Source organism: Dipodomys merriami, unplaced genomic scaffold, assembly GCF_024711535.1.
Source record: "Dipodomys merriami isolate MVZ:Mamm:240054 unplaced genomic scaffold, mDipMer1.0.p SCAF_6, whole genome shotgun sequence".
Taxonomy (NCBI): domain Eukaryota; kingdom Metazoa; phylum Chordata; class Mammalia; order Rodentia; family Heteromyidae; genus Dipodomys; species Dipodomys merriami.
In genome coordinates this window covers 36106941-36127740 of record NW_027206179.1, presented here as the reverse complement: position 1 = coordinate 36127740, position 20800 = coordinate 36106941, and the positions used below count along the sequence as shown (strand labels likewise).

Sequence of the window (20800 nt, the reverse complement as noted above, 5' to 3'; positions counted from 1 at the left end):
AAGAAGGGCAATCCTGACTTACATTCGCCTATAACATTATGTTGTGTCTTTGAGGCAGAATGGGAATTTGGGTTCCTTGATCTCTTCTGACATTATACCCATTCAACTCACTTGCTAGTGTTTAATCCCTCCCCATTCACTCCCCTTTTCCCCTCCCTCCTCACCCAGGCTAGACCTCAGGGCCTGAGTGCTTTCCCTTAGCTGTTTTTCTTTTGCTTAAGACAGTTGCTCTACCTCTACTTTGATATCTCTAGGACCTAACCTCAATAATAGGGAGTTAAAAAGTACAGCAAAGTGTGAGGGATTATTATTTTCTGTGGATGGGAGGCTTTGTTTATTAAGGAGTCAATCACTGAGTGAAGGGTTAAGCTATAATGTGCTTCATTGATTTCTTCCACCCCTATGGCTTCTGTGCTTTATATCAGCCCTAATTTGTTCATTAATATTTGTAGAAAGATGTTTTATACTTGGTTGCATGATGGTAAGTCAATACCAGTTTGGCTGGTTTAAGTACAAATGAATAAAATATTGATTTAAAAATTGATTTGGATGGGCCCACGTCTCCCAAGTAGTATTTACCAAGAATAGATTTTATCTATATTTTTGTTGACAAAAGGCCACAGATGTGGTCTACATACATATGCTTACACTTTCTGCCTTGATCCATGACAGCTTACTGACAAGATAACAAGATTTGCAATTCAGACTCTTCTGTACCCACTTTATTTTCTTCCAAATTCCATCAACCTGCAGTCAATTTAAAGACACAGGTCATCCTCCAACAACATGAAGTCATTGTCACCAATGCATGATCAAAGGTGGGAATGTACCCACACCTGCAATAAGAGACCTTCATTGACTAAGTGAACTCATAGTATATGCTGCAAGCTCTGACAGTCACATTATATCCCTTAAAAAAAATTGACATACATGCACTGCAGTCCTCACTTTATAGGATCAGTAATATTAGTGAGCCTTATATAATATGGGCATTGATAATTGTGCAGCTGGCTTTACAGATGTTTCAGGCGAAGAAAGAGGAGGCAGTACATAGGCCCTTGCCTTCTGCAGGCAAAGTTGCTGTGATAGGCAGAAAAATGGGCCTCAATGATGTTGAGGACTATTTGATTGTAATCTATAGTAAAAATCTTACAAGACCGGAGAATAGTAGATGAGATTAAGGTTGCTAATCAGTTGACCTTAGTTGAAGAGAACACCTTGGATAGTTGGAGTGGGCTTGTTGTAATCACAAACATCCTTAGGGTGGAAAGAGGAACTGAGAGAAAGAGAAGAAGATGACAATGTAAAGACTCAACCTACTTGTTCTGGGGATAGAGTGCTGGGACCGAGAGCCAAGAAATGTAAGTGGCCATCAGGAACTGGATAAGCAAAGAAATGGGTTCTCTCCTGGAATACAGCAGGAAGAATTGCCCTGTGGGCACTGGATTTTAGCCCCTTGAGACTGTGTAGGCTTCTGACCTCCAGTGCTGTTAGGTAATAAAATCGTGTAGTAACAATTTGTTACAGCAGCCAACAGGAAACTAATATAGGGGTGAATAACACCGATTAAAGAATTACACTGCTGTATTTGATTCTGAGCTCCACAAGTTAATGGATGACCCTGGACAAGGCATACAATCTTGTAATCTCTAGTATTTGCGTGCATAAAGTGGGAACAATGAGACTTCACAGGCTTTTTGGCAAGCACTTGGATAAGGCAATTTGCTTAAAGTTCCCTAGTAGGCTACCTGGCATAAAGTAAGAACTCAACAGATAGTAACCTGGGAAAACTAGCTAATCAGGTTAAAGGGCCAGTTGAGATAACACCAGATTTGAAATATGAGCTTGGTGCCCATGGCTAGCTACTTAGGAAGCTGATATCTGAAGGATTATGGTTTGAGGTTAGTCCGAGCAGAAACTTCAATAGACTTCATCTCTAAAATAACCAGCAAGAAGCAGGGCCAGAAACATGACTCAAGTGATAAAGAGCCTCAACTTGGCAAGCCATGAGGCCCTGAGTTCAAATCCTGGTACCCCAAAATAAAACACCCCAAAACAAAAACATAAAAAACGCTTTGTGAGGCACAAGATACAAGTGTGTGTGGAGACCTTTGGAATCCATGAGACAGGAGACCTGTCCAAGTAGCTGCAGGGCCTGTGTGTGGGAGAGATAAAATTCAGTGCCCCTGGGGCTGGGAAGGTGGCCCAGTGGTAGAGCCGCTTGCCTTGCAAACATGAGGCCCTGGGTTCAATTCCTCAGCACCACATAAGCAAAAAGAAAAAAGCCAGAAGTGGCACTGTGGCTCAAGTGGTAGAGCACTAGCCTTGAGCTGAAGAGCTGAGGGACAGCACCCAGGCCCAGAGTTCAGGCCCCACGACCAGAACCCCCCCCCCCCCCAAAAAAAAATTCAGTGTCCCTTGAGGAAGTGGGTTTAGGATAGACGGAGGGAGTATTTCGATTTTTATGACATAGAAATAATTAAAAGCCTGGTGGAGCAGCAGATTCCTGGGGTTAGAAGAGTTTGAACTGGGATTCATCATTTGTGGTATGATTTGTAAGGGGAGAGGGTTTGCAGACAGGAGTTCTAGTCCCCAGCTGTCTCTCAAGGGATAACCATGTCATTTTCCTTCCTTAAATTTGCTTCCTTGCTTTGTAAGACTCCCTCAGCAGCATCATGACGTGTTTTTTTTTTTTAAAGCCCTCATTTGTTTAACTTTGGATTATAGAACATGGATAATTTGAGGACAGAACTTCTTAAGCATCTATTTCAGCACTTTTTTCTTTCTTAAAGAGTAGGTGAGTTATAGAGTTACTTCATTTGTGCTGTAAGGTTTAATTTGAGTAATATGCAAAACTGTCACTTAATTCACACTGTAGTTTGACAAAGCCTGTCATTGCTTCAGTGTAGTGAATGGTAATAAGCAAAGTTAATAAAGCATTTCAATAACTACTTTGTACCAGAGCTCTCAGCCCTCCTTCCCTTGGCTTTCTGCTGCCCTGACTTGCCAATTCTCTGCCTTGTTCGGTGGGGTGGTTTCTTGCTTTGCTGTGCCAAGCAGTACTGGCAAAAAAAATCAATCACCAAGCTGTTGGCATCCTTAGGGTGTGTAATCTCCTGGCCCCTCTGGTGCTGCTTGGCACTTTCTTTATCCTTTCCTGATTGATCGCTGTTCCTGTTTTCATGTTACTGAGCTTCCTACTCTCCTTGTCCTTGAGCTAGTTAATCACAATGGCTGAGTCTTTTCTTCAATAGCCAAGCAAAACTTCATACAAACAAACAAACAAAAATAAGCTATTCAAGGTGACTCATGCTGGTAATCCTAGCTCTTGGGAGACTGATTAAGTCCTGCTAGGGTTTCATAATGTGGTTCTGTCTCAACTGAAACAACCCAAAGATTGAATCTCCATCCATCTTTTTCTTACAAATAACTGAAACGTGGGATTTCTGATGTATGCTGACATATGTTAGAGTCATAAAAATGTAGGGGTGGAAGTTGATGGACTATATTTATTACTTTCTCTGACATAAAACAGTGACTGAATCTGTCATCAATAATAAGTCAGAAAGCAAGGACTAGCTGATTAAATTGGGACTTAACTGTTCTCTTAATAGAAATCATAAAATTCACATGCAAATTTGATTACATTTTCGTTACCCTGATAGTTTGGAATTGCTTTAGAGTAACTTGGGGCTGAGTGAGCCAGTGGCTTATGTCTGTAATCCTAGCAAGTCAGTAGGCTGAGATTAAGAGAATTGAGGTTTGAAGCTAATCTAAATAGAAAAGTCCTTGAGACTCTTATTTCCAAAATAACCAGCAAAAAGTCAGCTCAAGGCATGGTTCACATGGTCAAGTGCCAGCCTGACAAGCAAGCTGAATGAGAGCCTGAGGCCCTGAGTTCTAACCCTATTACTGGCAAAAGAAAACAAAACAAAAAGCAACAATAACAACAACTCCCCCAAACAAAGACTTTCATCACTGTTAATGCAAGAATGGGATTCATGTATTTGGGGGAATAGTCAATTGAATGGTGAGTTTTGTATTCTCCAGGTAACTTTTTTTGGCTGGTCGTGGTGCTTGAACTCCGGGCCCTGGGTGCTGTCCCTGAGCTCTTTAGCTCAAGGCTAGCGCTCTACCACTTAAGCCACAGCGCCACTTACAGTTTTCTGGTGGTTAATTGGAGATAAGTGCCTGGGCTGGTTTTGAACCGTAATGCTCACATCTCAGCCTCCTGAGTAGCTAGGATTACAGGCATGAACCATTGGTGCTTGGCTCCAGGTGACTCTTATACACACTAAGACAAGCACTGCTGTGAGTCTAATTTGATACTTTGTTCCTCCCTTTATTTGCTAAATGCCTGTTGTCTCCAAAAACTTACCTGGGAGATGATATTTCAGTGTGAGCTAGGACTTAGTAGGTCAGGGCTTCTGAGGGTTAAGAGGCCCCATGGTGAGGAGCCTGCTGCTGGTCTGTGGCTCTGGCCTGGAGCATCGAAGTGGCAGGGCCATAGCAGCCTCCCCTGAGGGCCAGCTGTATGCCCCCTCTTGTGTTTCCTGTGGTTGAACGGGAATCATTATTCTAATGTACAGACCCAGTTGAATTTCTCTGCTCTTTTCAAGGGATGTCAGTACAGTCTCTGACATGTCCCTGCTAACATTTTTAGGATTGTTAGTTCCAGAGGCATCATAAATAAGAAATAGAAGTCACTGATCTCTAGGCTGCTGCGGAAATTGATCTACATCATGATGTACTTAGGTTCAGGGGGGATATTCTCTCTCTCTCTCTGTGTCTTTGTCTCTCTGTCTCTCTCTGTCTCTGTTTCTGTCTCTCTGTGTCTGTGTCTCTGTCTCCCTCTCTCTCTTGCTCTGTCTCCCTCCTCTCATCTTAAAGAAGATATGGGCCCTTTCTGGGAGACCTGGGTCAATGAGATCATGAGAAAAACATCTGGTTGACTAATGAGGAGAGCTTCTGGTGATGTGTTTGGGGAGCTTTGGTTTAAGCTTCTCATGGCTCCCAGGTCACACCCTTGAACACAGCTTCACTCATTTTCAGAATTAGGATTTGACTTCACGCTAGTCTTTTGTAATAAATCACATTATTAGGCCTGCCTCTATGTAAAGGACTCCTATTTATTTATATTTATTTATTTATTGCCTATCCTGGGCTTTGAACTCTTTGGGCACTGTTTCTGAACCTCTCTGCACTCAAGGCTAGCACTGTACCACTTGAGCCACAGCACTACTTCTGGTCTTTTCTGCTAATGTGGTACTGAAGAATTGAACCCAGGGCTTCATGCATGCTAGGCAAGCACTCTACCACTAGGCCACATTCCCAGCCCTTCTATTTATTTATAATAGTTCTAGACCTGTCCACTCAGGAAACTTTTGCAGAAATGGATCTAATTGGCAAATGATTTATTTATTTTTTTAAATGCAGGTGCTGAGGCTTGAATTTAGAGTCTCCCATTCTTGCTTGGCTTTTTCACTCAAGGCTGGCATGCTACCTCTTGAGTCATACCTCCATTTCTGGTTTTTGGGGTTAATTGAAGATAAGACTGTCACAGACTGTTCTACCCAGGATGCCCCCAATCTGCCATGCTCAGAGCTCAACTTCCTGAGAAGGGAGAATTACAGGCTTGAGGCTCCAGTACCAGCCTGGTTCAATTTTATGAGTGAATGTTTCCATATTTATTGTTACATTAAGTACTATGATGAAAAGTATTCACTCAACTTATTGGAAGTCAGATTTGAAATTTTTTTATTAAGGTTTTTATTTTTGGATCCTTCAGGTATAAGTGAAAGTGACAGCAGGAATAGAGCCACAGAGGTGTAGTATGCTTTAATGAAAACATAACTTTTGCATAATAAATGGCTTGTAAGAGAGAAAAAATCTGGAGTCTAAGCCATTTATGTAAATTAGACTATATACAACATTTTTATTTTATCTTTTAAATTTATTTCTTTCGCAGTACTGGAGTTTGAACTCAAGGCCTTGAGCTTGCTAGACAGGAGGTCTACTACTTGAGTTATATTCCCATCCTTTTTTATATTCATTTATTTTTCGAATAGGATCTCATATTTATACTCAGGCAGGTCTGGACTGTGATTAATACTTCCCACATAGCTGGATGACAATTGTGAAACACTACACCTAGCTTTTGGTTTGTTGACATGATATCTGGGTGTTCTGAACTTTTTGCTTAGGTTGGCTTTGAACCTCTATCCTCCTGATCTTTATTACCTGTCTAGTTAGGATAACAAGTGTGAACCACCATGCTCATATATACAACATTTTACAAAGGACACTTATATTTTTAAACACATTGGAAAAGGAACCTTTCAGAAATAATTGGTTGAATTGAAATTCACATACTATAAAATTAACCATTTTAAAGTTAAGAATGTAGTGGCACTTTGTATATTTGCAATCTTGTATAGCCACTAAACATTTCACTATTTCAAAATAAAATCTTCTGATCATTAAGTAGTTTCTCCTCCAGGCATCATCCCCTGGCAACTGCCAGTCTGTATTCTGTCTCAAAGGACTTAACCCATTTTTGAGATTTTGTAGAAATGGAATATGTTACACACAGTGCTAGCTTTTTATTATTTAGCATGATGATTTGGAGGTTTATCCACGAGGCAGCCTTTCTTTGCATTTCATGACTAATTTGATGAATAGTAATTTTGGGTGGCTATCCTATATCTTCTTTAGCCAACATATAAATATTTTTTTCTACCTTTTGTCTTTTCAGTTCTTTAGGTATTCTAAGTGAACAGGAACCTTTTCAAATTGTTCCTCCACCTCCTCTTCTTCTTTCTTCTTCCTGTTTGTGTGTGTGTGCGTGTGTGCGTGTGTGCGTGTGTGTGTGTGTGTGTGTGTGTGTGTGTGTGTGTGTGTGTGTACTGGAACTGGAGTTTGAATTCAGGGTCTTGTGCATTTGTTCAACTTTTTTGCTTAAGGCTAGAGTTGTTCCACTTGAGTAATGCTTTCAGTCCTGCTTTTTGCTGGTTAATTGGAGACAGTGTCTTTCAAAATTTGTTGTCCAGGCTGGCCTTGAACTGCAACCCTCAAATCTCAGCTTTCTGAGTACCTAGAATTACACATGTGATTTCTTGTGTCAAGCTCCCAAATTATATTTTAAGATTAAATATTTCTCATGGGCTGTAAACCTAAAATATTGTGAGTGGAATGTCTTGATCTGGGCTTCTGAAATGCAACAGCTCTAAGCATTTTTCTATTATAACTTAAATGATAATACTGTATTATTTATTGTCAAAGAATTAAGGTCAGCTTCCAAAGCAATTCTTAACCTTCTGCTATTTATTCTCCTATACTTAGCAGTTGTACTTAATTAACTAGGTGGTCAAGTTCATTGTACATCTTCAAGTGAGATTTCCAAAGTGTTAAAATGTCTAGATTGCCCTTGCTAATAATAATAAAAACAAGAGGAGAGAGAAAGTGAAGAATACTGATAGGATTATGAGAATTGACAATTATCCAGTCTCTTGAGTCAGTTGGAATTGGGAAATAGTTTTCAGACATAGATCAAATTCAGAACATTGGCAGGAAAACAAGATGTAATGATGAGATTGAAGGTGTGGTTGTAAAATCTTTTAAGTTCCTAGAAAGATTGAAAGTAGTGGTTAGGAGATCGCAGCCCAGCAATATGGCTTCCAGGGTGTTGTTCCTCCTCCATATCAGAAGACTACAGTACAGAGAGACTTTCTCTTGAGATCCATTGGCACAACTTTTGGGCAATGCAATGAAGTCCAGTAAGATTCACAGATCTATAGTGTCCTCGAGAGAATTGTACTTACCCCAAACACTGCTAGCTTAGACTAAAAGAGACGGAATTATAAAAGTAAAAGAGGTCTTTACGTCCCCCAAAATTTTACAGGAAAGATAGGAGAAAGCTGAGACTGACACTGAGAAAGCTGCTGACATAGGCTGTGTTTCAAGGAAAAGGGAAGATGAGTTTTTAGGAATGGAAAAAAAAAATGTAGAGAGCCAAACCAGAAATCACGAAGAACTTTTCCCTGGCTTACAGCCTAATGAATAATGGACAGTTTATGCTGCGCCAAATTTCAGAATGTGACTCCTGTGTCTTTCCTTTACCCACAATTTGACCTGGTTTGTGATTATGATATATCCATCCCAGCATAATTGGCTGCGAGTAGAAGGGTAAGTAAATAATCTTTACTTCCCTGCTATCAGGTTGTAGTCAAGGCCTATACTTACAGAATTATACCTAAGGAAACTCATATACTACTCAATCTGACTTAGATGATGAAGGTCTGGACTTCGATGTCACTTTGTAACAGAATGAGAGTTTCAGGGACCTTAGCGTTCATAAATTTTGCATGTAGACAAGACATGAGTTATTGGGGTCCAGAGAGAAATATAGTAGTCTATCCTCAAGTACAACCCCAATGATTGTCACTTGTGTAGCCTTCTATGAAGAGGCTAACAAATGACACTGAGCAAGATGCATGGCAGTCATCAATTGAAATGTGGAATCAAAGCCCCTTTGTACAGCTACAAACACACATTTTAAGAAAATTGGGAAACAATTGCAAAAATAAAAGAATATTGAAGAAATGATGGAATGTAACTTCAAAAGCTAGGACGCACAACATTGTAACTTCTGTTGTATCCTTTCCAGGGTACTTGCCCCTCTCAGGCAGTATCATGGAGATGTCCATTTGATAAAGCACAGAAGCTTCTGTCACTAGCAAAACTTCCATACTCCAAACTAAATGTCTATTGTCATAGTCAGCTACGTTTGGTGATAATTTTCTGTATAGCAATAGATAACTGCCTTGAACCAATACAAACCTGGGAATCTTTGGGGCTTCCTCATCTTATCTCATTTGTAAGTACTGCTGGTCCTGATCAGGGTGAGAAGAAGATAGAAGGAATGAAAATTTCATGCTAGGCACTTCTTCTGTATAGGTAGTGCCTACCTTTATTTAGTCTAAGAAGCATTGTAAATTGAAAGGAATACCTTTAGGGGTTCATTGTTGTATGGCATTTTTGGTCCTGAAAGTGTAAGGATCTCATGTTTAAAGCAGTTTTCTTTTTGACATAAATGTTTTATGGAAGTTGGGTTATGGAATATTTATGTGCTAGATTTTGTTTTGATTGTGGGGCTTAAACTCTGGGCCTGGGTGCTGTTGTTCCTGTGCTCTTTAGCTCAAGGCCAGCACTCTACCACTTGAGCCATAGTGCCACTTCCAGTTTTCTAGTGGTTAATTGGAGATGAGTCTCACAGACTTTCCTGCCTGGGCTGGCTTTGAACCATGATCCTCAGATCTCAGCCTCCTGAGTACCTATGATTACAGGTGTAAGCCACAGGTATGAGTCACCAGGGCCCAGCTTGTACTAGATTTTTTCAGTGAGTACTGGGCTTCCCTTGCCTTAGAGACCCCATGATCCTTTGTTATGGATTACAGATCCACTCATTGTACTGAGGAAAATGGTGTCACAAAGGCTATGGACCAGCGCTACATACTGGGTTGGTGGCAGAGCTAATGTAGAGTGCTGGTTACTAGTCCATTAGATAAAATTTGTTTCAGTTTGTCCTTCAGTGTTATTTTTGATGTTTTAAGTGAAAATGATTCTATGTGAGGACCAAATGCTTTTTTTTTTTACTATGTTTTAACAGACATGAAAATGATCATTTCTGAATATGCCTTAAGGCAGCTCTCTGCTAGGTTCTTGAAATTGGAAAAAACAAAACAAAACAAACAATTACCATATGGGCTCAATTTCACTAAGCATGATGTAGGTTATAGTTCTGATTTTAGATTTTAGTATATCCCATTTCTGATTTTCCATGTACTAAAACTAAAATGTAACCGTATGAGTTACTAGGAATTTCTTTTCCTGAAATTTGTCTCTGGTGTTGTAAAGTCATTTTAGATTTTGAGTGGTTTCTTTTGAAATTCTTGTCCTTATCAACCTGTACACATTGCTAAGCAAATGAATGCTGTTATGTTTTTACAAAATACATGAAGAATTGTTTTTACACTTAGTTTTATACATTTGAACTGTGTGTGTGTGTGTGTGTGTGTGTGTGTGTGACAGTGTGTGCACACACGTCAGTCTTGGGGCTTAAACTCAGGACCTGAGCACTATCCTTGAGTTTTTTTTGCCCAAGGCTAGTTCTACCACTTAAGCTCCCTCCTCCCTTCCTCCCCCCCTCCCTGCCCCCAGCTTTTTGGTGGTTATACAGTTTCATGGGCTTTCTTGTCCAAGCTGGTTTCAAACCATGATCCTCAGTTCTCTGCCTTGTGAGTTGCTAGGATCACAGGCATAAGTCACTGCTATCTGGCTTTAAGTTTATTTTAGTATTTTATGATCTGTTTTGGTGGTGTTTGGGAATGGACCCAGGGCCTTGCATGTGCTGGGGAAACTGGTCTGCCATTGAGCTCTACTTCAGCCTAATATTTAGAACACTTTAAACACTCAGAGCCAAACTAAGTTGATGGAAAGACTTCTAGTGGTTTATTTATTTATTTATTTATTTTGATGTGAAATTTGCTTTTGGTAGGGTTTGGAATACTAATACACGGAACAATTTATTCTTGTCTGCTCTTCAGAGGATCAGCTTTACAACCATTATTTTTTCATTTTGTACTAATACTGGGTATTGGTTCAATACTCAGGGCCTATGTTCTCAGTTGGCTTTTTCACTCACTAACTGGTACTCTACCACTTCAGCCACACCCCACTTCTGGCTTTTTTGCTGGATAATTGGAGATAAGAATCTCACAGATTTGTCTGTCTGGGCTGGCTTTGAATCATGATTCTCAGATCTCATTTTCTTGAGTAACTAGGACTACGAACCAGGTTTTTGCTGGGTGCAAGTGGCTCATAACTTTAATCCTAGCTACTCAGGAGGCTGAGATCTGAGGATTTCTGTTTGAAGCCAGCCTGGGCAGGAAAGTTCCCGTGAGATTCCTGTCTCCAGAAAAAGCTGGAAGTGGCACTGTGGCCCAAGTAGTAGAATGCTATCCTTGAACACAAAGTGGCTCAAGGGACAGCTCCCAGTTCAAGTCCTAGAACTGGCAATAACAACAGAAAGTAACAAACCAGGTTTTATTATGAGATAATTGTAGGCAGTACCATTTTTAGAATTCATGAGTCTATGCTCATGAATTGTAATTCTTCTAGGATTTTTTGGCAACTATTTAGTTCCTAATATTCTATATAAAAGGATAGTTGCATTAGATACTTCTCATTGAGCTATCCAACTTTTGAATCATTTCTTTCCTCATTAGAATAAATTGCTCACTTGTTCTCTTTGCCTTTCATGATAGCACACTGGAGACACCTCAGACCTGGACAAAGGAGGGTTTTGGCTATTGTTGGTTTGTTTGGTTTCTTGCTCTTCCTTTCCTGTCAATCAGTGTTGCTTTTCTCTTCTTAAATCTACTCTTAGTCCCAAGCAACCTAAGTAACTGGACTTGCTTCTTCTTTTTATTCCTTTTTTTTTTTGGGGGGGGGGCTATATTAATGTTCGAACTTCAGATTTCCAGCTAACTAGGCGGGTACTCTTAGGACTTGAGATACACTTCTAGCCCTTTTTTTGTGTGTGTGATATTCTGGATGTGGTCTTGCTTTTTTGCATCTTTGCATTTTGGCCTGGGATAGCAGGCCTGCTGGCTATGCCTTCAGCATGGCAGGGATCACAGGTGTACACAGCTATACCTAGCCTTCTTGTTGTCCTTGGCTATAGCATCCTGACTTGTCTTCCTATGGGAATGAGTTTCTTAGCATCGGAAAGAGTAACTGGTTTGTAAAAGCAAGCTACCAGGAGGTGTTGGGGGTGGGGGGAGAAGGGGTGCTTCAAGGAGGCTCCTGGCACATTGCTGGTGTTTCCAGCATGCTTATGTGGACCAGCATGTGTGGGCATGCAAGGCAATTCCCTTCCCCAGGGCCCCAGCAAAGCCAATGCAGAGAGCCCACATAGATTCACACGAACTCAGTCACACCAAGTGCTTCCTTTTTTTAAGAGTAGGAAAGATGAAGCCTAAGCTAATTCTGGCAACAAATGTGTGTAGTTGAGAAGCAGCTGACTGTAAAACAGATATACTGTGGTTCCTGTGTGCGCAGCCGTTTATGTTAATGAAAAGCATTGGCTTGTGAATGGAGGATTTGGGTTTTAAAATTAGATATGCGGGCAACCTCGGAGGTGAAAGATAGATTTTCTTTTTTTTTTTTTGGAGGCAGCTTCTGAGACAGGTGCAGAGAAGGAAAGCGCCATTCCTAAACCCTGTGGTGGAGCCAATGAGCAGCAGGCTTCTCCTGGGTCCTGTACAATGGTGTCCCTTGCCTGTCAAGAGCTGGCTCAGCAACCAAACCCAGATTCCAGGTGTGGTATTCCACACTCGTTCTTGTAATTTGTAATCATAGAAACAGAATGTTCCTCCTCTTATTTCTTCCTTGCCAACAGTTTCTGGGTGGGTGAGTGTCAGTAGCTGGAGTTATTTTTAAAGAGGAGAGAGGTGAGGCTTGTCGTGCGAAGCTGGGAAGAGGGCGTTTGTTTGCAGAGCAGAGCTGACATCAAAGTGTAGATTGCTGCTCAGTGGCTAGGCACTTGTCCTATACCAGGTAATGTTTAACGTGCCCCAGGATCACAAAGATCACTGAAACGGTGTATGCTTGGGCACAAGGTAGCAGGACTTTTTATGCTCCGGAAGACTGAAAGGCTAAATGAACTCACGGATTTATGGTTTTTTTTTTTTTTTTTTGCCAATATACATATGAATTGGTCTCCTTGCTGCCTCTTTGGCTGAGAGCAATTGGACTTTGAAGCTGGGAAGTTCTATCATAAAAATTTGTAACCTCTGTCTGAGAGCCAGCTCGGCTAAGCAATCACTTTCCAATTCTCTTCGCAGGATAATATAAACGTTTTTTTGAAAGCTTGTGAACAGATTGGTCTGAAAGAAGCTCAGCTTTTCCACCCGGGGGATCTACAGGATTTATCAAATCGAGTCACCATCAAGTAAGTCTCAGTGTTTTTTTATTTGTTTGTGTTTGTTTTTGTTTTTTTAAAAGATGTATATATTTAAACTTAGGGCATGGAGCTTAAGTGAAAATAATTGCAGAGAGTTTTTGTGATTGCTGGAAAATCATTCCTCTCAGCGCCTTTCTCTGTTCTCATTCCAAAATAGATGACTGTCTTAACAAAATGACTTGGGGACTGTGAATGAGAAGCTATCTGCAGTCGATCTCATGTTATGGGCTTGCTGTAAATCTCTGTACCAACCGAAGTGTTTTTTACAGTTTAACAGTTTCCAACGTAGTTGTGTTTGGTTGCTAATGGTGAGGGAGATTCATTATACGTATAAAGTAAATTCAGAGACAATTATTATAGTTTATAGAAGGAACATAATTCTTTCAAAATAGTTAAAAATGTTTTTGGAATTAAGACATAATTGTTAATAGTAGGATCATGTGTATAGTGGTTGATATTTGGAAGGCAACCGTGGCCTGGAAACTACACTCTGCCCATGACTTTGTCAAGTTATTGGTTGTCTTTTTTTTTAATTAAAAAAAACCAGTTTATAAGTATACTGTTGAACTTTAGAGGAAAATGGTGTTCAGTTGTGAACTTATGGAATCAGGCAGTCTGGTATAAAACTCTTAGGAGAGGTTGTCTGATAAATCTAATTAGCTCCCAGGAAATCAGTGAAAAGATGTGTTCTAGGTAAAATATGACAGGAAAGTTATTTAATTTTGTAATAATGACTGACTACTTCCTTATCAGAACTCTTAAACCCAATTAACATTTTACTATGAGGAAATACATATTTTAACTGCAGAAATAATGGAAATAGAAAAGGTACTGTTTACCACTTAAACAAAGGTTTATTTAATGTGGTTAATATCCTTGTGCTATAGTTTTAGTAGTAATTAAAAATTGTCTAGAAGATCTTAAAAATGGTCATTTTCCCATGAACAGACATACTTATCTACATATTTTTGATAGTAAACATTGTTTTCTAATAGTACAATGTAAAATCTTAGGTAGTATTAGTTTTTAAAAGTCTTAACAGTAAATATATATTTAAAAAATCATAACCTGTTTCAAACTTACCTGCATCTACTTCTGTTGAATGCTTTTCTAACTCCATAGCAATGATACATTGATTGGCCCAAAGGTAGTTGAAATCGTAAGTTTTATTTTGGGCATATTTTTTTTTCTGCAGTATGGGGAGTTCTGCTTAATATCCATAAGAAATAAAAAGAAATGAATGCATTTCTTTAGTTTTTCCTGATTATTATATTAGGAAGATCTGTGCAACGAAAATTTGAAAGTCTTCTTTTTCTTAAGTTGGTGCTAATGGGACTTGAATGTACTTCCTTCTAAAACCAAATTGTTTTTGAAACTGCAGCTTCTATTTACTTGAGTAAACTATTGACTAGGCGAAACATGTTTGTTGAGTACTAATTTCAAGGGTGCCACGTACAAAGATAGCCTGGGACTTCTTTCAGGAGCTGTTGTGTATAAAACATTGAAGGAAAATCAGTATTTGGCCTAAGCCTTCGGTGAAATTAATTTACTGTCAAAGTGAAACTGGGAGGTTACGTAGCTTCAACCTTAACAAGAAGTATGTAGAACAACTTGTTTCAGTGGAAACTCCTTGTCTATGAGAGCAAGGTGTGCCTCAGTCTTCGCAGTGAGTGAGAATACTTCAGTGAGAACTCTGACTTAAGAACTTTCCTCCTGATAATTTGTCTTGTTGGGCCAAAGAACAAAGGGTGGCTCTGAGTCTGTCTCAGTAGGGGCACTGGAGTTGGCAAGTGACTTTTCAGGACGCTGATGCCCTCAGATAGTTACTAACGGAAACAGATTGAAAGAAAAACAAATAATGGCTTACTAAGAATGCATTTGTTGCTTTTTAGTTTTGGTTATATAATGTGGAGATGTCTGCAGGTCAAAAGTCTTGTTCTGTCATTCTTGTAGATTAAAGGACCTGGTACTGGTTAGATCAGTGGATCTCAATTAGAGAGTCTTTGTCTCCCAGGCCACCTTTGATAACATTCAAAGACATCTTTTGGTTGTTCTAGCTGGGATGAGGGTGCCACAGTTAACTCTAGTGGATTAGGAGTGATGCTAAATTACCCATAAATGCCCAGGAAATACCCTACAATGAAGAATTTTCCTGCTCCAAAGAGTAGTAAATGGTGTTGTTGAGAAACTCTGGCATAGACTTAGAATTCCTTAATCATCCTTCTTTGCCAGCCAAATAGCCACTGTGGCAGATGTTTGACCCACTGTTACACTATAGCTTCAGATTTACTCACAAGGCTGCATTTCCGTGTTAGGTTATTTATTTAACTGAGTCTCCTTGTAATTTGAGAGTGTGGATGTGTGTAAACACTTTGCGATTATTTTGCTCATTAGTATATGTTTGATTTACCAGAAATACAGCAAACCATGTGTGTATGGCAGGAAGGGAGGGGTACCAGTCCTGGGGCTTGAATTCAGGGCCTGGGTACTGTCCCCTGAGCTTTTGTGCTCAGGGCTGTCACTCTACCACTTGAGCTAAAGCTCTGCTTCCAGTCTTTTGGTAATTAATTGGAGATAAGAGTCTCATGGATTTTCTTTCTGGGGTTGGCTTTTAATCACTGTTCTCAGACCTCTGCTTCTTGAGTAGCCAGGATTGCAGGTGTGAGCCACTGGTGCCTGACTCCCCATTTGATTATAAGTCCTCTATCTACTTTGGGGGCATACACCCATTGGTCTTCTTCCAAGCTCAATGTAACCATGATATTCTGAGAACAAATAGGACAAGAGGTTGGTACCATGTGTGATAGGAACTCAAGGTGTGTTTTATTGGTTGGTGGAGGAAATATGTGGGTATATGGAGCCTAATGAATGATTTCAATAATACAGACCCTATCTACAACTACTTTCTGTCAGTTTGAGACTAAAAATTAATTTGCTACAACTTGACACTAGTGGAGCAGACTTAGAGTACTCGATATTTTAGTAGTTACACATATCTATATATGATGTACTTTTCTAACTGAATTATTTTTAAAGGGCAAGAAGTAATAGTTTTAATCTTTCCAAATATGTTTGGATGACTCTTCATTTTGATATTCTAGTTATTCATGAATCAGTTGATTCTTTACTTCTGATATCCTGACTTCATGGATAAGATCCATCTTCACTCCTTTTCCTTCCAAAGGGCTAATATAGACATGTATGATTTAGTTTAAATGAATGATAGATGGAGATCTACCAGTTTGGGGCCCTGAACTTCAGTTTGCACAATCATCATAAGCATTTATTAAGTATCCATACTACACTGAGCATGCTTGATTCATATGAATAGGTGGTGTCTGAGTGCACATAGCTTCTGTAAAAAGCTGCTGGGAACAAGCACATTGACTCTACTAGCATGCCGTACGTAGCACATGGGGAGCTGTGGTAGCAGATGTCATGATCTGGGTGTTTGAGAGAAAGAGTAACTTCTTTGCTGGCACTCTACCACTTGAGCCACACCTCTATCTCTGGCATTTGCTGGCTAGAGATAATGATCTGTTGTTGTTGTTTTTTGATGGTGATGGTTAATTGAAATAAAAGTCTCTTGCACTTTCTTTCCTGGGCTGACTTTGTACTGAGATCCTCAAATCTCTCTGATTTCTGTGTTACTAGGATTACAGGCGTGAATAACTAGCGATGTCCTCCCCTCCATCCCCCAGGCAAATGTCATGGTCTTTGTGGTGACTGTGGTGTAGAAAGTAACTTATCAGGTAGCCTGGAGGCCCTGTGTTAGAGGACTTGACATTAGCAGAAAAGTAGAGCTCAATATTAAAGATTTTACTTTGTATTTAAGCCAATCCTCCAACCAGTTTTTATAAAAAATTTTTTTAGTTGAAAATTCTGAACAGATTGTAAACATGTTTCTTCTTTCCACCCCCTTACCATTTTCATCTAGTTTTTTTTTTTTTTTTTTTTAGCACTTCTTCAGATACATTCTGTTCATGTTATAATTATAGGGTGGCAATGCTTTTGAATACAGTATTTCAATAATGCAAAGAAATTATTTTCTAATGTAGGTTTACTGCTTTATTATTTAGAATGTTGGTATTTTCAGTTTAAAATGCAACATTGAGTAGATATTGTTATTGACTGGTTCTTTTTCTTTTTAGTATATTGAAGCAGAAATCAAGGATCTGTTATTTTTACACATGCTAGTTGCCAAAGGAATGTAGTTGCAAGTAAAAATTAATGTTAGCATCTTTCTATCATGAAAATAGAGGAGGCTCAAAATGATACATTAAGGGTGTAAGTGTTCTTTAAAAAGCTTCAAAAGGGCGCTTGATTTTTTTGGCAATACTGTAAACTCATTTCTCAGCAGTCAAGTTCCCAGATGGTATCCTGTTTAAACAGTCTGCCAAATTGAGCTGGAGGTATGTGTATGTGTCAGAATTTAAGGGTTTTTTTTATATAAGTTTGAAAATTATTATTTTGAGTTTTTTAATTTTCATCATTTTTTGTTTGAAACCTGATTTTACATCTTTTTCCTTTTTTGGCAAGTGTCTTTCAAATGAGTATTTCAATTATCTTAATTGTGTTTTTCAAGCAAGTGTAGTGATATTCAAGTGATCTACAACTTTCCCATGGTGATGTCCACCACTGATGTTACTATTTTTAGAATGTCCCCTTTTTATTAGAACAGGAAAGAGAAAGGGCATGGTTCTGTGCACCTACCTTTGTGTCCCACTCAGCCATTCGTTGTGATTAGGGACTTACTAATTCTTCTGGAAGTCTGGGGCTGTTTAAGGTCAGCAGCAGAAATGTACGGCCAGGTTTCTAAATGTTCTTCAATGTGCCAACTTTGACTACCTAAGAGATTCAGTTGCAGAGCTGAGAAAGTTTGGGAACTATGAAACAGATTTAACACTAACATTAGCCAGTGCACAATTGAAGTTTACTTGGATCTGTTTTTCTCCATTTCTAGTTCTTAATCTATTTCTCAGATATACAGGTTTTTTGGATGCCAGCTCTCCTTCCTGAGTGCTGCATTTTCTTAAATCCACAAAACCACTGGATGGGCTGTGTCTTGGTTTGCTGGGTCTGGCCAGGGTCTTTATCTTTATAAGGAACCTCACCTGTATCCTACTCCAAAGAGTCTCACTTGCTGGCTAATCTGATTAGCAATTGATTGGAGTTAGTTCTGGGGAGAGTGGAAATGTGTTGTTCCCTCCTGATCCTATACCATTGGTTTTATAACAAGGCCCTTCAGAGGGTTAAAGAGACAGATTCATCTGTCTTTCAAATTACTGTCTGTAGAGCTGTCTATAATGAATGACTCCAACTTTAAACATTATGTGTACTGACAGATCTGTAGTCCTGTCAGCTGTTTTTTTTTTTGACAGTAACTGAGCTTCATTAGTAGCTAGAAGTATTAAGCACTCCTTCCTCCCTCCCCCAAGTATCTTGTTCTATTGTGGCCCATATAATTGATCATTTTGTATCAGGGTAGAGGTATTGGGGTGTATATACTAGAAACTATTTCTAAAGCTAAGAATAGCTCTTAATTTAGGAAGAGAAAATTTTGGTTTTAAAGAAGTTATTTCCTTGTTTTAAAAAAGCATTGATTTGTCCTTTCCGATTTGACGGGGTTATTATATAAATCCACAGAGAGCAGTGGCAAGCCCCTGTTCATGTGTTTGGGAAGATGTCTTTGAAGACTCAAAGATGGGAATAGGTTATATAAAAATATATTCACAGGCTTCTCTGGGAAGAGAGAGCTGTACACCTTTGCAATATTTTAATCAGGAAAATTTTCTAAAGTGCTGGTTTTTGTTTGTGTGTAGCAGAACTAGGGGTTGAACTGGGAATCACAACACTTTTTTGTTTTAGTTATTTCTCAGCTAGTGCCTTATGATTTTTTTCCCCTGAACCCTCCTTGAACCAGGATACTCCTTCATATACCTCCTCACTAACTGGGATTATAGGCATGAACCATTATATCAGGCTGACATAGGTTTTTTTTTGTCTTGTTTTATTTACATGTAAACTTTCCCTGAGCCTTGAAATTATTTGAGGACAGGAATGTATAATATTCCTTAGATCTTCTTAGTAGCTAGGTGCAAATGTTGGTTTGAAGACTGAATTTTAATTATGAGGACTTTGAGAATATTTTAAAGCCAAGCTATAAAGCTATAAAGGTAGGATAAAGCTAAGTGGTCTGTGTGTGTGTGTGTGTGTGTGTGTGTGTGTGTGTGTGTGTGTGTGTGTGTGTGTGTGTGTGTGTGTGTGTGTTTTCATTGTGAAGTCTTCATTTCCATATTCTCACCATTCAGATGTAAAGTAGATCTGGCAAAGCAGTTATGGAACTTCTGGTTTCAATTGCCTTTCACTTATCATACCAGAATAATGATATGGCATATTACAACATAATCTGAAATTTGTACAATTTCAAAGAGAGGTGTTTGTTTCCTTGCGGTGACTGAGTAATAAAGTAAAATAAGAACTTTGGACCTTCCAAAGCAGTTGGTTGAAATTACAATAAATTCTTGGGTTGATGTTTTACTGTCAGCTGAAGAATATTTACATACATATATTACATGAGGTATGGGAAACATTTCTGTGTCTTCACATCATCATCCCTAGTCATATTGTGAAATAAATCAGATGTGATTGTTTTTCATGGTGGTAGGGCCATAGACAGCTTGTAAAATAAATCTAGAATGTATTCTTACGGCTTTTGGATGGATGTCGGGTGCTAATAATTCATGCCTATAATCCTGGCTATTCAAGAAGCTGAGATCTGAGGATCATGGTTTGAAGCCAACTGGGACAGGAAGTTGTAGAGACTTTTATCTCCAGTTAACCAGCAAAAAAATCAGAAGGAAGCTGTAGATCAAGTGGTAGAACACTAGCCTTGAGCATAAAAGCTCAGGGATAGCTCCCAGACCATGAATTCAAGTCCTAGGATTGGCTCGTGGGCGCGCGCGCGCGCGCGCGCGCGCACGCGCGCACACACACACACACACACACACACACACACACGACTCCTGGATGGAAAATATGGTAGTTATACAAAAGATGATATATCTTGTAGAAGCTCAAAGCTAAGAAATTGAATTTTTGAAGCGTAAGATCCTATAGTGGGGGGAATTTCTTACGAGAAGTCATTAATACTCCTTTAATAGGATATTTCAGGAACAAATTTATAGTAAAACAAACTCCTTCAAAAGTCAAGATACTTGCCTGATCCCTCTTAACTTTGTCTAGCATTAAACACCAACGTGGACCCCCCACCCCAGTCATATTTGAAGAATGTCAACACAAACTTGATGGTTTCTCAGCAGCTCATTTGCGCTGTTTCTACTAATGCCCAGGCTGTTCCACCCATTCTCCCTAGAATGGAGGAAGAAAGCACAATAGAGATTTAGCAGAAGCATCTTGGACGAGAGTAGGGATTTGGTGTTCTCTAAATTGGACTTACCCCTATTCTGTGTCTGTTGGTAGCGGAATGACCTTAGGTTACTTTCCTTCCTATGATGGAATGACTTCTCTGTAAGTTTAATATTAGGGCCTGAAGTAATTAATTACTTGCTGTGTCTCAAGATGTCTGCTAATGCCTTGGAATAGATGAGTAAATAAGATGCAATTGCTATTTGTTTGGAATTTCCCAAACACTACTTCTTGGAATAATTACCCCTTCCTTTCAAGAATTTTACGATGAAGTGAAGTCACATGCCAAGTGTTCATTGTCTGGTATATAGTAAGTTCTTAGCAAGTAGTAGTGAGTTATTATTATGA

General features: G+C 39.3%; 1 protein-coding gene across 11 annotated transcripts in view; it reads left to right on the top strand.

Moving 5' to 3' along the window:
- LOC138814042 (LIM domain only protein 7-like) overlaps window positions 1-20800 on the top strand; it is a 194081-nt gene that overhangs the window by 80412 nt on the left and 92869 nt on the right. For 10 of the 11 annotated variants that reach the window (XM_070002802.1, XM_070002803.1, XM_070002801.1 and 7 more), the window contains exon 4: window positions 12906-13012. In XM_070002802.1, coding sequence (XP_069858903.1) covers window positions 12906-13012 — 107 coding nt within the window. Of the gene's footprint in view, window positions 1-12539; window positions 12619-12905; window positions 13013-20800 lie in introns of those variants that run through there. The other variant, XM_070002807.1, reaches the window with a different exon arrangement.